Genomic DNA, 15630 nt, shown 5'->3' on the forward strand with positions numbered 1-15630 from the left:
ATGGGCATTTTGTATACCATTATTACTGAGAAGGATTTTGCTGCTGCTCTTATATCCACACAAAGCTACCTAACCAGGTTCTTCTAAGAATATAGTGTAGAACAAAGCAATTAATATTCTTATAAACCATAAAGAGCATAATATATGGAGCTTCTAGCCTCTATAGGTTTCTATATGCACTTTATATACTATTAAGAATCTACCACTCGGCCGGACCACATTTCTCAAGCTGTGCTATATATACCTTAGACATCACTATGATAATTAGTTACAAAAAGAAGTTGACAGGAGTGTAGAACTCTGTGAGGAGCACCTCTTTGAGAACCAGAGCCCTAGCGTAAGCTGTTGGCAAGTATAATAGCTGAATATGCTTATGAAACAACAGGCAGGTAGATTAAATTAAAAACACACCATTTACATTTTTACAAACTTAACAAAAAATGCTAAACCATTTTTAAAAAGAAACACTTAAAAGCAGGCAGAGGTATGCAACTATAAAACCAGCAAGTGGCTGGGAGACAGCCAATATTTTTTATAGAATGACACGTGCTTGCTGGAGCTTGTGATTGGTGACTTCCTGATACAAAGAACTTCCATTTCATTAAAAGTTTAGTTAACCTGGAGAAGCAACAGAAAACTATCAGATCAGACTTTCAGGCTCTCTATGACAGAGGTCTCATGCCAATCTGTATAGATGGGAGAAAGGGATGGTCAGCTATTCCATCACAACACTGTGCCATGAGAAACTATGTTTGGTGAATTTCTTTCTGCCTGTTCTCTCACTGTTGATAGTAACAGGAGTTATCTGTGAGTTAGGAAGTAGCAACCTGATCATTACGAAGTACATGAGAAAGCAGTTTGCATTTCAGTCACAAACTATACATGTTGTTTTACTAAGCCAGAAGATGAAGCAACTTTGAGACCATGAGAACGTTTTAAAACAATTTTAGGTAAACAATATGTCCACACAACAAGTGAAAGTGTGTATTTATATGTGCATCTGTCTATATCTATATACTGATTATCGATATTAGATATTGAGTGGAAAGTACTGTTAAGTCACAGCTGACTGGCCTTGGACTGGGGAAAGTAGGTGCCGGACAAGCCGAGGGCCCTGCAGGAGCTTGCAAAGTTCCGCAGGCCTGTAAGATGGAGCTTTTCCGCCAGGCCTTCTCCTCCAGTATGCCACTGACCCTCCCCCTGGAGCCAGGAAAACGGTTGGGGGGGTAGAGTGTTGTCAGGACTGACAGGGCTTGGGAGGGTGGAATGGGGATTTTATTGTTTTATTTTGTAAATTTTATTTGATGTGAGCCACCTTGAGCCAGCTATGTTGGAACTGGCAGCATATAAATATAGCTTACTAACTAATAATATAAATAAATAATAAAAAAAACAATTGAATTATTTGTACAGCAGCAGTCTCAAAGAGTTGTAACAGGGCAAGAAAACTATTTAACTATTAAGTTAAACATTATAAAAGTGAAATCATTAACTTCTTCTTGCATTACTATCATACACATTATAGTATATTAACTGTGGCAAAATTAATTTCATTTGAATTATAAATATATCCTTAAAATACGTATGTTACAAATATCCATTGAGTACACAAGAATGACCATTCTGGACCTGGGTCCCAATCAGATCCAAAAACAAAGAGAATGGGGCTAGGTATAATAGCGGGTAGTTTTCTACTGCCCTGGGAAGATCCCCAGGTTTCCAGAAAAATACAAAAGGGGAAGGAGGAATTAAACGTAACATTTGGAAGAATGAAGAGCTGATATAAAAACTGGTTTTTCTATCCCACTTTTAACTACACAAAGGAGTCCTTACAAACAACTTTCCCTTCCTCTTCCCACAACACTGAGGAAGTGATCACCCCCTTCTCATTGTCTATTGGTCTAAACCATACTGCATTAAAATATCACACGTGAATGAGTAAAACCTTGCCTTCAAAACACATACTCCAAAAGAGAAAATATCTCATGGGAACCTTCTATTGGGAAATTTGAAAGAGTCCTGGGGAAAGCGAATTTATCCAGGCCTTCTCACCTCCAGCTAAGCACATTCCAAAAGCTATGCGGTTGCAGGGAGAATATTGCTGTAATAGTGAATGCAGAATTAACTTTTTGTTAAACCTCATCTCACGGGACAAAAGTAAACAAGTGCCAAATAACAGATCAGTCTACCTTGGCTCAGAAATATAACACCCCTGGACATTAGAGTATCAGGATTAGAATGAGTTCATTCCACATCATTTACAACATTCATGAGAGCATTCAATTATTAACTAACTTGTATCTTTTTACTGCTGCAACTGGATTGTTCTTACTTGGTGACTTTCCTTTTTAATGAATAGGAAATAAGCATGGACAATGCTGGGTGTGCTAGAGTATGCAGGGATCAGGAGTGTTTACCACTCCATCATCTAATCTTACACTGTTCAGAGCTGTGTATGTGTGACAGTAGAAAAAAAAAAGAAGCAACCTATGAGTTAACTATACTTGATGCTTTCTCTGCTGATGCCACATACTGCCACATCTGGTGATGCAATTATGTCAGTGAAGCAAATAAAAACGTTTCTACTTAAAACTCGAAAAAAGATACTATACGCGAAGCTTTCCCTGCTGATGCCATAAACTACCCTATGGTTGGTGATATCATGATTTTAGTGATGCAAATTATAATTATTTCTGTATTTAGAACACAAACTAAAAACTGTTGCAGAAGCACTGGCAGGAAATAAAAAATGCATGAAAGAGGGTATACTGCTAAATGGGAGGGGGCAGATATTACATAGCCAGGCTGTTAGACTGTATAGTGAAGGTTTATGTATTTCTTTACTTAATCTATAGCCTGCCCTTCTCAGTGATATTCCAGGTAAAGCTCCTATGATGATATCATAGCCACTAACTACAGGTACATTTGCCAACTTCAAATATTTGCTAAGCTGGTGAAATTCACCAGACAGAAAACAGGGGAAGATGACAGAGTAAGAATAGGTCTAATTCTCACCACCCACTACCCCACGCTGACCATTCTGGACATGCCCTGAGCCACTTGACTGGCCATGTGGATCACAGCTCACTTGTCCAGCAATGCGGTAGGAGAAAGTGGGAGAAAACAGCACCTGAACCCAGAAGTGATACCTATCAAGGAAACTTCAAAATCTCTGTGGTAAAAACAGTAGGATCAAAAGCCATCCAGTATCCATCACAAATGTACGTGGCTCAAAATTATATAGGAAAATGCCTGGTTGAGATTAAAAACTTTAATGACTTCATTAAAAATTTATATAGTATTTATTTTTGTCTCCACATAATTTTCTATAGCCAGTACTTAAAATTCTTTAGACCCTTATAAGCTTCCTCTAGCTTTCTACCTATGAAATTCTCAATAACTGTTGTAAGCAATTAAATTACAAGGCTGGGGTTACAGACGGGGAGAAGTTGGGCCTAGGAGCCAGAGAGTTGGGGGGGGGGGCAGCCTTTTTCCAATTTTTTCAACGTCTTCTTATTCCCTTGCTCACTTTCATGCAGTTTTGCTCATAAAAGCTCTTCTTCTTTCTTAAACGTTCCCTCTTGCAGTTGACCTTGCTGCAGTGCCTCCTGTATCATATCTAAGAACTGCTTCCATAAGGCAAATTGTAGAAAACTGCTCCTCAGGGCTTCTTACCTGTTTTCCATCAGAACGGCCCATCTGCATTTACTGCAGTTGTGGTTAATGATGAGCTTAGGCAATAAATGAAACAAAGCACAAACAGTGCAAGGCACCAACCACACAGACTGCTTGCTGTTCATTTTCTTATCTCCTGCTCATGTCCAAATCTCTGCACTGCTGGTGGTCCTTTACTTCTTCAACATCCTCTCTGCTCAAAGACAGCATTAAAGGTAAAGGTAAAGGTATCCCCTGTGCAAGCACCGGGTCATGTCTGACCCTTGGGGTGACGCCCTCTAGTGTTTTCATGGCAGACTCAATACGGGGTGGTTTGCCAGTGCCTTCCCCAGTAATTACCGTTTACCCCCCAGCAAGCTGGGTACTCATTTTACCGACCTCGGAAGGATGGAAGGCTGAGTCAACCTTGAGCCGGCTGCTGGGATTGAATTCCCAGCCTCATGGGCAGAGCTTCAGACTGCATGTCTGCTGCCTTACCATCCTATGCCACAAGAGGCTCTTTTTAGCATTAGAAGTCTTTAAATGCCTTTTAATTTGAAGTGAGAACAATCATTTGGAGCTAGGAAACTAATCAATATTGCTGAACTCTCACCATTGTTTTACCCATGTACCTCATGGCAGCCAGTGTGATGTAGTGTTAAGAATGTTGGAATAGTATGTGGGAGACCCAGGTTTGAATCCTGACTCATGTCATGAAAGACAGCCTACCTCACAGGATTGTTGTAAGGATAAAATGGAAGAGGGGTAATTATGTAAACCACTTTGGGTCCCAATTGGGGAGAAAGATATACATTAATTAAATAAAATAATTATCCTGTTCAGATATTCTATTGTTCACAAAGCAAACTTCAATAAAATCAGAGTCCAGTAGCACCTTTAAGACCAACAAAGATTTATTCAAGGCATGAGCTTTCGAGCAAGCACCCTTCCTCAGACAAAGAACTCCCTAGACCCAGAAGCTGGACCAAGTGCTCACCTGCGCATGAGAGGCTAGTCTCTGCCCCAACAGGCATGCAGCCACCGAGCCTGCCATGAAGGGGGTGTAGCTCCTAACTGATTTCATTGTGCTACTTCAGACCAACATGGCTACCCATTTGAATCTAAAGCAAACTTCAGACATTCTGTTTCTGCACTGGGAATTTCACTGCCCCAACTCCTGTGCGGGAGCACAAATCCCGGGCAGACAAGGTGTACCAGGCTAAATGCTCCACCGTGCAGAAGCAGGAAGAAGTGGGGCAACCTGCCACAGCTCAAAGTCCAACCTGTAGCCCGGCATGAAGTGTGGAAATGGTAGCAATTTACCTTCCTATTTGAGAAAAGACCCCCTAAATCTTTATGGACAGTATTACTATATCCCTATTAGTTTAACCCCACTGAATATTCAAACAATTGCACTTCCATCCTATACTGATAACGTTTGTTTACCCTCGCATAACCTAGTGATAGAAGCACTCATTTTGCAAATATGCAATCTTGCAAATTTTGCAATCTTGACATCAAATTAAAATAAGGGGTCGATACTCATGATACCATGACTCCAGAACATACTAACAATCTTCCCCAGGGGCTTCATGTAGATGCTAAAAACCAAAAGAGTAGCAAACTCTTAGCACCACTAACCAGATTCTGCCCTCTACCAAGGATCAGATACAGCCCAACACAGGTCCTCTTAAACATATCCTGGCTAGGCAGTCCAGTAAGATGCCATGTTCAATCACATGCATTGAGACGTATGAGAGAGTTAACAGATATACACTTCTGCCCATCTTCCTACAAAGTTTATCAGATAAGGTTATGAAGGTGTTACCAGTGCCAAAAGCTTGTGGGAAACCATACTGAAAATGATCCAAATAGCCCATTACATTCAGGAATCCCTGGAGCTGAGAAGGCACCATACACTTTATCACCTTGCCAAAAATAAAATATTCTTCCCTAATGGTGTTTTGCTCAGTAGGGCTTCCTGACTGTGGACTGTGGACCAATTCACCAAAAGGGTTCAACAAGAGCTGATCTAGATTATTTTTCTTTAGGGGATGCCTTCCAGTTAACGTGACCAGGCCCTATCATATGCCTTCCCTCCTATCCCTCTGATAGCAAGGGTGGAAGCCAAGTTGGTTAGGGACAACTCTGATTGTATACTGATCACTTCTTTCTGGCTGTGACAGGTTTGGTTTCAGGTTCTTTTACACAGATCCAGGGGCATATTTACCCACCTACTTCATGTTCCATACCTGTTGAGTGTAAAGAGTATATAGTGACTCCAGAACATACATGTTGCTCAGTAGTAAAAAATCTATTTAAACACACCAACAAACAAGCAAATTGAAAGGTTCATGTAAAACTAGATGCAGTTACAGGAAATATAATGCTAGGACAGATGTTACTTTCTATTCAGAAAAGGCAAGGAGAAGCCAATCAAGGGAACAAGCTAAGATTTACTGTTTCTCAGTACAGATTCAGGTCAACTCTGACCAAGTAAGAGGTACATGTGATTGTTGTTTGAATTCGTATTTCATATTTTTCAAATGTATATATTTGCCTTTTCAATCCCCATACTCCATAAATTGTGCAAACAACAAAATAAGAAACAAGCAGCATAAGAACAGGCAAACACAGTAAACTAGCAATAAATAAATGGAATTCTTCACAAGTTTGCCTGTCACCCTTGTGCAGAAGTTAATGTCATCACCTGAGTGAATATTTGACTAGATATGTACTGTAAAATCTGATTTAAAATAATTTAACTGTACTTATGAACCTTCCAGAATACACTTAAATGGGTTGCTCTGTGGCATTATTTAAGCACCAAAATTAGTATTTTAAAATAGCATAAATACTAATTTAAAACATTATTTATCAATTGTCCATCTCATAAGAGTTGCAGTAGTCACACAAAACAAGTATATAGAACACACAGAAATAATTTCCATCACAATATAGTAACCCACTGGAGAATTAGTTTAGAATTCAAGATGACTAACCTAGAGTTTTAATTTCTAGAACTGAATGTTTACTCTTTAAAATGTTTGCCTAAACTGAAACTTTGCTGAGCAGAGTGGCAGGATACAGGCCAGTATTGTTATGTATATACAGAACTAATTTCTAAAGCACTTTAAAACCTCTTGATGCCAGCTATATCTGATTCTACTTTATCTAGTAAAAATATACATATTGCTTACTGATATTTTGTATCTTGAATTAATTGAACATGAACACAGCTTTGATACAACATTATTTGCATACTAGATTCATTCACTTCCCACATTGTACCAGTTGCCCAGGATGCCACTTAAACCTGAAGATGCACAGGAAGACCTGTTGCATCATAACACCTGAGGGGATAAACCTTTTAGCCATGTAGGGATTCTTCTAAATATGATTATATTATCACAATTAGCGCATAATATTAAAACCCATTCGTTTTTCTGGAATTTCCAAGTTGTTTAGAATAATGATTTCAAAATAACGGGCATTTGGGGGGGGGGGGGTTCCATCATCAATTCACTTAATTCAGAATGAACTTTTCACTGGAAATAATTTATTCTTACACGGTTTTTTTACACCGGAAACTGTAGGTGTGCAAGAATATATTGATTCACAATTCTATTTAATATTTCTGAAATATTGTCCGATCATCATGTTTTATATCACATTTCTGGAGGAAGTTGTTAATATATCCCATTTTAAGCACATAAGGTTGTGTTGTAAAGGTATTTTTCAATAATAATGAGGATCTAATAAAACTAAGGCAAGAATCACCATCCCATTTCTTGATTGTCCATAAAACAATAGATTGAGCTAACAGAAATCATATTGATCAATCCTACATGTATTTGACAGATAAGGTATAAAAACAATTAAAATGCATTGGGTTTATGATGTATTTATACAATGTCCTTTTAAGTCACACTGACCAACAGACATTGGGAGTTGGATCCAACCAGCTATTCTGTGCATAAGCAGAGAGCCCCTTTCAACCACCCAAAAGACTATGCTGAGGAATATGGGACCTGGGGCTGTAATAAGTATCAGATATAGGTGAGATTAAGTGAAAAGACTGACTGGATTCAGCCCAGAGTCATGAGAGTAAAAAGTAGCCACTTTTAACTTATTTAAAAATATTTTGAAATCATCATCATATACTTAAAAAAATAACATCATTTGAAATATTAGAGATGATGATGACAATCCCCTAATACTAGAGATGACCCTCAAGAGATGACAGTAATCTAAAACCATAGTGTTTAATGATAAAATTATAGTTAAATATAGTTAAATATCTGAAATACAAATGGTGCCTAAGTAAATGAAAAATTTCTAATTTTACTGACAGACAGAAGATTCAAGATGAGCTTTAAAAAACAGTTTACATTAATTCAGTAACAGAGAAGAAAAAGAAGAAGCAGAAGAAGCAGAAGAAGCAGAAGAAGCAGAAGAAGCAGAAGAAGAAGAAGAAGAAGAAGAAGAAGAAGAAGAAGAAGAAGAAGAGTTGGTTCTTATATGCCGCCTTTCTCTACTAGAAGGAGCCTCAAAGCGGCTAACAATTGCCTTCCCTTTCCTCTCCCCACAACAGACATCCTGTGAGGAAGTTGAGGCTGAGAGAGCCCTCATATTACTGAAGAAGAAGAAGAGTTGGTTCTTATATGCCGCTTTTCCCTACCCGAAGGAGGGTCAAAGCGGCTTACAGTCACCTTCCCATTCCTCTCCCCACAACAGACACCCTGTGGGGTGGGTGAGGCTGAGAGAGCCCTGATATCACTGCTCGGACAGAACAGCTTTATCAGTGCCGTGGCGAGCCCATGGTCACCCAAGCTGGCTGCATGAGTGCAGAATCCGGCTTGCCAGATTAGAAGTCTGCACTCCTAACCACTACCCCAAACTGGCTCTCTATTAATATTAAGCTGAGTAATATTCCTTTACTTAGGGATAGATGTACAAAACTACAATCAAAGCTGACATCATTCCATGCATCTGGATCACATTCACAACCAGAATCTTGGATTCAGAATATTTCTGCTGATGGAAGGATTTCTATTCATGGATTGTGACTTTCTTGCCTACCCTCTCCTGCAGCAAAATGCCCTACAAAACCATTAAAGTGAACATTTGAGGAGGTACAAAAGTCAAACTCCATGAACATAAATCCTCCCATTTGTAGCAATGCTTTGACAGCAAAGCCAATATTTTTACCTTCACAAATGTATTTATCTTATTGGTGTATCAATTTATATCCTACCACTCCCACACAGGCAGCAATAACAACACCCACATAAAATCCCCTAAAAACAGTATAAACCCCTATAACCCTCCCTTGCAGGTTTTCTCTCAAGTGCATAATCAAGCCCAATTATTATGTTCCCAAGGCTTATATTCCAAGGAAATATAAAAGATACTTAACAAAACTGTATTGTATTTATACATGTTTAAATATAGAATGCGTGTTTGCAAAGTCTACATTAAAAAAAAATCCTGTCCCAAAGTCCATCGTAACTAACATGCCCATATGTACTGCAAGATCTTTCTATAATACCACAGATTTCCAAAGAACAGCATAGTTACACTTGAAATACACAGAGAAAAAATTTCAGAAGTACTACAGTTAAAATATCATTTCCAAACACAATATGCAAGGTACAGGATGAAGTAAACTCACAGATATATATTATATATAATACAGAAGAATTTGACAAGACTACATTTTTTTGGTAATTTCTTTTAGTTATTATATTGCTATCACCAAAGCGATTGATATGTTTTAGAAGAATTAAAAGCTTGAAATACTCAATACATAGCCTTAAAATTATGTCAAAAATAAATTTTAATCTTACAAGTATAAGAGATTTTTATTTGCCTTAAAGTAACCCTAAAATATCCTAACACGAAAAATGTCTGCAACTTCTAACTTTGCCATTTCTGTCCCATCATAACAATTTTAAAAAATTTAGGAGGAGCTATTATCAAAGGAAAGCCAACTAGGTATGACACCATGAATCAAATGCGTTATCTGTCAGAGTCTTTCAACCTGGCAAATATTTTAAGACATGAAACAATAATAAGGTAGATAAAAGTAATGTGTACACAAAACACCTTGGGTAACTAGGAATACAATGGGCTCTAGATTGGGAGGGGGGGTGAAAGAACTCTGTGGGCAGCCTCTCCCTCCCCCCAGGACCTGGAAAGGCTGCAGGCAGTTGTTAGGGAACTCACACTCTGGGGCAGCTCTCACGCAGCAGGGATCTGCAGCCTCGGAGGGAAGTGGGAGGAGGGGGTGGTCAGGGATGGGAGATGGAAGGCGATTGGCTGGCTGCTGGACAGACAGGCAAGCTGGTTGGAGAAGGAGGCACTCAGGGGCAAGACAGCCGCCCTAAGTGGGTGCTAAGCACTGAGTGGCACTTAAGCCATGAGACATGCTCCTCCTCCAAGGCCTTATCAGAAATATATTATGTGGAACAGATACTCTCCGATATGTTTTAGTGCTACAGCAATACTTTGTCTACAGAGAGCAGCTTACTTACGTCTGGGGCTCCTTTTCATTTTGCTGTTTTTGCTGTGGCTGAAGAACGTTATTTACCAGCTCAGTGATTCCACTAAAGGGAAACCACCTGTTTAAATAAGCAAATAATGTGACTGAATAACCAAATAAAATCATACTAGTATAAATGCTTTCTTACCCAATAAAAATAGTCATGTAAAGGAAGAAAAGCTACAGCCAGTAATGGGGATGTTCACTGCTATTATGTCAGCCACTATAAGGATGTAAGGGAAATAAAACTTTGCACTTAAGTAGTCCATAAGCAGGTAGCAAGAAACTACATCCAGCTGAAATGTGGATGAAGTAAGAAGCTGCAAACAGCTCTTACAAGCCAATCAGGAAGCAGATGACTAACTGCAGCCTAGCAGATATTAGTTAAATCTAATACCATCAAAGGTGCAGAAAGCAGAATATGGCAAAGGTAGAGAAGTCAAGCCCACTGCACTTTCAAGATATTTTACTTACTGTGTCACTTGTGGTTTTTGTTCTTCTTTAACCCTAAAAAGATAAGTTTGTGCAACTGAGTGCAGTGTAGTGGAACACAATTTCTACTTGCAGTCCTCTCTCTCTCTTTCCACTAGCTACCGAAAAACACTTGCTGTCATTTGTTGGTTACTGCAACTTCCAAAGTAGATCATTCTCCCATTAAGCTAAAAATATTATACACTAGCACACACATCTTTAATTCTTTATTTTCTGATTAGTACCAATTCTTTCAACAGAATCACATTTAGCTCTGTGAGGCTGTTGTAGTCATAACTGTCAGAAGTGCACAATTACATGTAATTGGAAACAAGAAGTAAGATACCAAATACTTTATACGCCACAAGATAACTATGGTATGCTCAGTTTTTAATTAACACATTCCCTAGTTGAATTGAAAATGCTACCTATTACTAAACAGCCTGCACATAAATTTGTGACACTTTTTTCATCATCATCATCATCATCATGTATTATAAAAGGCTTGTAAAGGTTATTTATGTTTTGTGGTTTCACACAGGTACATATACATATCACTCAATGCCAGCTTGGTGTAGTGGTTAGGAACACCAATTTCTAATCTGGCGAGCTGAGTTCTATTCCCCACTCCACCTCCACATGCAGCCAGCTGGGTGACCTTGGGCTCGCCACAGCACTGATAAAGCTGTTCTGATAGAGCAGTAATATCAGAGCTCTCTCAGCCTCACCCACCTCACAGGGAATATGCTTGTAAGCTGCTTTAAGGCTCCTTCTGGTAGAGAAAAGCAGCATATAAGAACCAACTCTTCTTCATATGCCTGGCATTCTAAGATGATCCAGCAGAGTGCAACTTACTGCTTCCTACTAGATTCCAGAATGTTATGGGAGTATGGAGTGTTAGGAAATCCAAACATGTGTTCTGTTGAGTCCATGGTGGAAATGTGGAATGTGAAGTTCCTCGAAGTGATCAACAAGGTGGACCCTTGTTCACCTCTCCCAACCTTGGGACCTAACCCAATTCCCTGGTTTACCATGGAGTTGGGTAAAGGGCTGTCTATAAAAAATGGCCAATTATCACCCAGTCACTAATCTACCTTTTTTGGGCAAAGTGATTGCAAGAGTACCAGCAGCAGAACTCCAAGTTTTCTTGGATAACTCATCTGTTGTCATCCTTTTTTAGGGTAGAGACAAAGGCCAAGCCTCTCTGTTGCTCTTATTGGATATATCTGCAGCCTACGATACAAAAGACCATGCCATCTTTTTGAGTGACTGAAGGCAGAAGCAAGTATCAGCTATTGTGTGTTGAACTGGTTCACATCATTCTTCATAGATCAGACTCAGACAGTTTCTGTCGGAAAGCAGTTGCCATTAGTGTGGGATACCACTGGGTGTAGTTTTTCCATCATGCTTTTTAATCACTATTCTTATTATTTATTATTTATTTATTACATTTTCACAGATCAAAGCAGCAGTTTAATAAGCGCTATCCTGGGTTGATGGGCGGGACTTTGGTTTGGAGGGGCTGGATATCAAAACCATGTGCAATGCTTTTGCCATTTATTATTTTAGCTTGTTTTCTGTCCTGTATAATTGATTACCTTTGGTGTGAATAGTAGCTGAGTTATGATGGTATAACTAGCTCAGGAATTCCGGTTCTGCTGGTTTGATCTGTGAGGAGTGTCACCCCTCTCCTCAGCCTTGGGACAGGAGGCTCAAACAGGAATCACCAAGACTATGTTGTGCAGTAATATCAACTAGTATGTTTAATATTAGCACACATTCAAGAGTCAACCAGAACGGGGTCCTAAGGTTAAGTTACCCGCTTTCTGCCTGTCTTCGTCAGTAGTTGCTCTTCAATATTGTAATAATATTGCATATCACATCGGCTGATGCTCATCACAATATGGAGTTTGTTTTCAAAATTGCCCTGGGGCAGGAGGTGCCAGTTATTTCTTCTTAGTCTGGATGAGGGGGTAGCTGGAGGGCTTGATATCCAAATGGGCAGGTGGAGGGAGCTCAGGGATTGGAGGTTAAAACAGAGTAACAGACACTGGCCAGTTTTAGCAAAGGTTCTGAGATGTAAGCATTGTTATTTTCTTCAATAAAGAGATTTATTTCAATGCCATGCATGAGTTCCACGACACTTACTTTCAAGAAAAGGTGCATGGAATTGCAGTTTAAGTATATAATACTTAATACATGTAGATTAAAAATTGTTCTTGTTGGATAGGATAGATAGGCATTAGTTTTTCATGTATCTGAAGTGAACTGTTGGAATATTTAGCTTCTGTATATCTAAATACAGACGTGAAGAAAATAATACAGATGATGAGATGCCCATCATCCATACTAGCTACAGTGCAAACACATTCATTTATTTATTATATATTTATTATATACCGCCCTTCCCTGAGGCTCAGGGTGGTTAACATAAAACTGGGAACAATACAGATAACATGCCATTAAACCATGGAATATATAGCACACAAAAGTACAGTATTCAAACATCTACAGCAAACTATACAGCAATCACAGCAAAAGATCTTTACAGACTTTTTCCGTTCCACCTACCCAGGCATTATATCTCCTTTCAAACGAAACACAACAGTTTGCTTGTTTGAGCAGATTATTCGTAAAGTAAAAACTGAATTTATGAGAATAGGTTCATTTAGATAAAATAAATTATCCTATGAAAATCAATATAAACATGATGCATTTGTGACAGGCAAATAACTGGTTAACTACTGAGCTCATCTGTTCTCTTCTTCATGCAGAATACCAAGACTCTAACTAGTGATGGCATGTAAATACAAGTCCCTTATCTAATGGAAATTAATTTTTATCCACGGGATTCTACCTACCAACATTGGACCAAGGAATATATTTGCTAGACTGGCTTATTACAGTGAAAAATACTTGGTAATTAATTACAATAAATCAAAAATAGTCTCCTTTTATAATTATAGATCCAAATTTTGCTAGTTTAATAACTCCAGCAAAATTGAGCAATGCTCTTCATTTAATATCTTGGCATTATATATCATGGCAGGCACACTTATATGCCAACATCTCCCAGGTATACCACTCAATGGGAGTTATTATAAAATTATATAAATATAATATATATATATATATAAAATTCTTCTATGCCAATGATGCTCAGTTGGTTGCAGATTTGAGCCTGATAGGGAAAGGCTGAAGCTGTCCAAAATACCTTTATTAGGAAAAATATGGGTCTTCCTCAAGGCATAACAGCTGCCTTCCTCAGAACTGAGGTTGTTCTTCAGTCTATCCCCTCCATGGTGCACCTGAAACTCCTGAAATTCTATTTAAGACTTGTCAATTAACCTGAGACCCACTTATTCAAACTCAGCCTTCAATTTTATTTAGATACTACTGGACTACTAGGCTTTCCCCTCTCTTGCATTTATATGGATTGCCCTCCCTTGGTTTGATCAAAGCTTGGTATTTTTGTAAAATCCAACAATGAGTCCGTGGGAAAGATGCCTTAAGGCAGTGATCCTCAACCTTTTTCAGGCCAGGGACCGGGAGGGGGGAAAGGGAGGTCCGGAGACCGGGGGAGAAGAGGGAGAGCGGCGCTCGCACCGGCAGCACTCACCGGTGAGCACCGCGCAGCAAGCCCCACTCTCCCTCTCCCCCCCAGTCCTCCCTCTCCCCTAGGCTTCAGCGATTGGGCAGCAGAAGTATCCAATCGCTTCCGGCGCAGCAAGCGCCACACCGCAGGGGGAGGGAGGCGCATCCGGTGGTTTGCCGGCGCCTGTGCCTCCCCCCCCCCACCATGGCCCAGTACCGAGCCATGCCCCAGGGGTTGGGGAACACTGCCCTAGAGGGACAGGAATCTGGTCTAAATTTTCCAGGTGGTATCTGAATCTTAACTATGCCAGATCTTTTTCTGGCTAATTAAATGGCCTAACAAATGCCTATCTAAGAAAAGTCTTTACTAGTGTAAGGTTTCAGACCTGTCCTTCTGTTTATTTGCATGGCAGATTTAATCGGGTCTCACCAGATTGCCGGTTGTGCCCTTGTGGGCTTAACCAGGTAGAAGATCTTATCCATTGCGTCCTGTATTATTCTCAAATTAAGTTAAATACAATACTGTCTAAGGTATCTGGCTCTGTTGATGATAAAGTATTTCTTTTGGCAGATGTTTCTCCTCCTATCAATTTAATGGTTGCTAATTTCATTTCCTCATCCATCATTATTAGGAAAAGGTTTGTTTCAAGTATGGATAAGGAATCCTCATTCTAGTATTACTCTTTCTATTCTGCTTCATTTATTTTACTCTGAGCTTGTAATTAAACCTGGCAATAAACCAGGTTATGAGTTGTAACCATCACAAGCTGACTCATTGTTCATGACGTCTAAACTTAACCATCTTTTTCATCATGGGAGATTCCCAGCTTCCCTATAGACCCTGTTCTGATCATGCAGAATATCTAGGCACATGACATATCTTTCAGTTTGTTCTATTAATACTAGCTAAGAGAGTATTTATTTAGAAAAACACAGTAGACTGGACTATAGCACTGCTAGCAGCATGAAGCTAGTGGAGTGGGATTTCCTTGTCTCCGACTTCCCGCTGCATCCCACTAAGTGCACCTGATTCTGCTTGATGGGAGGCACTAGTCAAGGGTCCCTCAGGTACAGCATGGATAATAAAATGAGCAACAGAAGGGGGAACTTGCAGTGACCACTCTCCCTTCCTCCATAAACATAAATGCTATTCTGGTTACAGAATATCAGATTCAACCCAATGGCCTGCCCTAGACTTCAGGCCTAAAGTTTCTTAAGGTGATGTCTGCCAATTCCTCACCATACTTTGCCTCCAATTCCAGGAAGTTTTAGGGGCTACAGCAGAAGGGAAATCATCAGGAATTTCAAAACCCTCTTTTAAAAATATAAGTGACTGCATGGCTGGAAACAGGTCAAACAGAATGCAT

The 15630-nt window shown here is 39.4% G+C and overlaps 1 protein-coding gene across 47 annotated transcripts in view; it reads right to left on the reverse strand.

The window, feature by feature from the left end:
- The window catches only part of RIMS2 (regulating synaptic membrane exocytosis 2), a 360299-nt gene that overhangs the window by 306693 nt on the left and 37976 nt on the right, over window positions 1-15630 (reverse strand). For 44 of the 47 annotated variants that reach the window (XM_077351690.1, XM_077351691.1, XM_077351711.1 and 41 more), the window contains exons 2-3: window positions 10673-10705; window positions 10191-10277 (exon numbers count right to left, since the gene is read on the reverse strand). The exons of the other annotated variants lie outside the window; for them this stretch is intronic. In XM_077351690.1, coding sequence (XP_077207805.1) covers window positions 10191-10277; window positions 10673-10705 — 120 coding nt within the window. The remainder of the gene's footprint in view (window positions 1-10190; window positions 10278-10672; window positions 10706-15630) is intronic. 47 annotated transcript variants of the gene reach the window in all.

The sequence above is a fragment of the Paroedura picta genome, chromosome 9 (genome assembly GCF_049243985.1).
Source record: "Paroedura picta isolate Pp20150507F chromosome 9, Ppicta_v3.0, whole genome shotgun sequence".
Lineage (NCBI taxonomy): Eukaryota > Metazoa > Chordata > Lepidosauria > Squamata > Gekkonidae > Paroedura > Paroedura picta.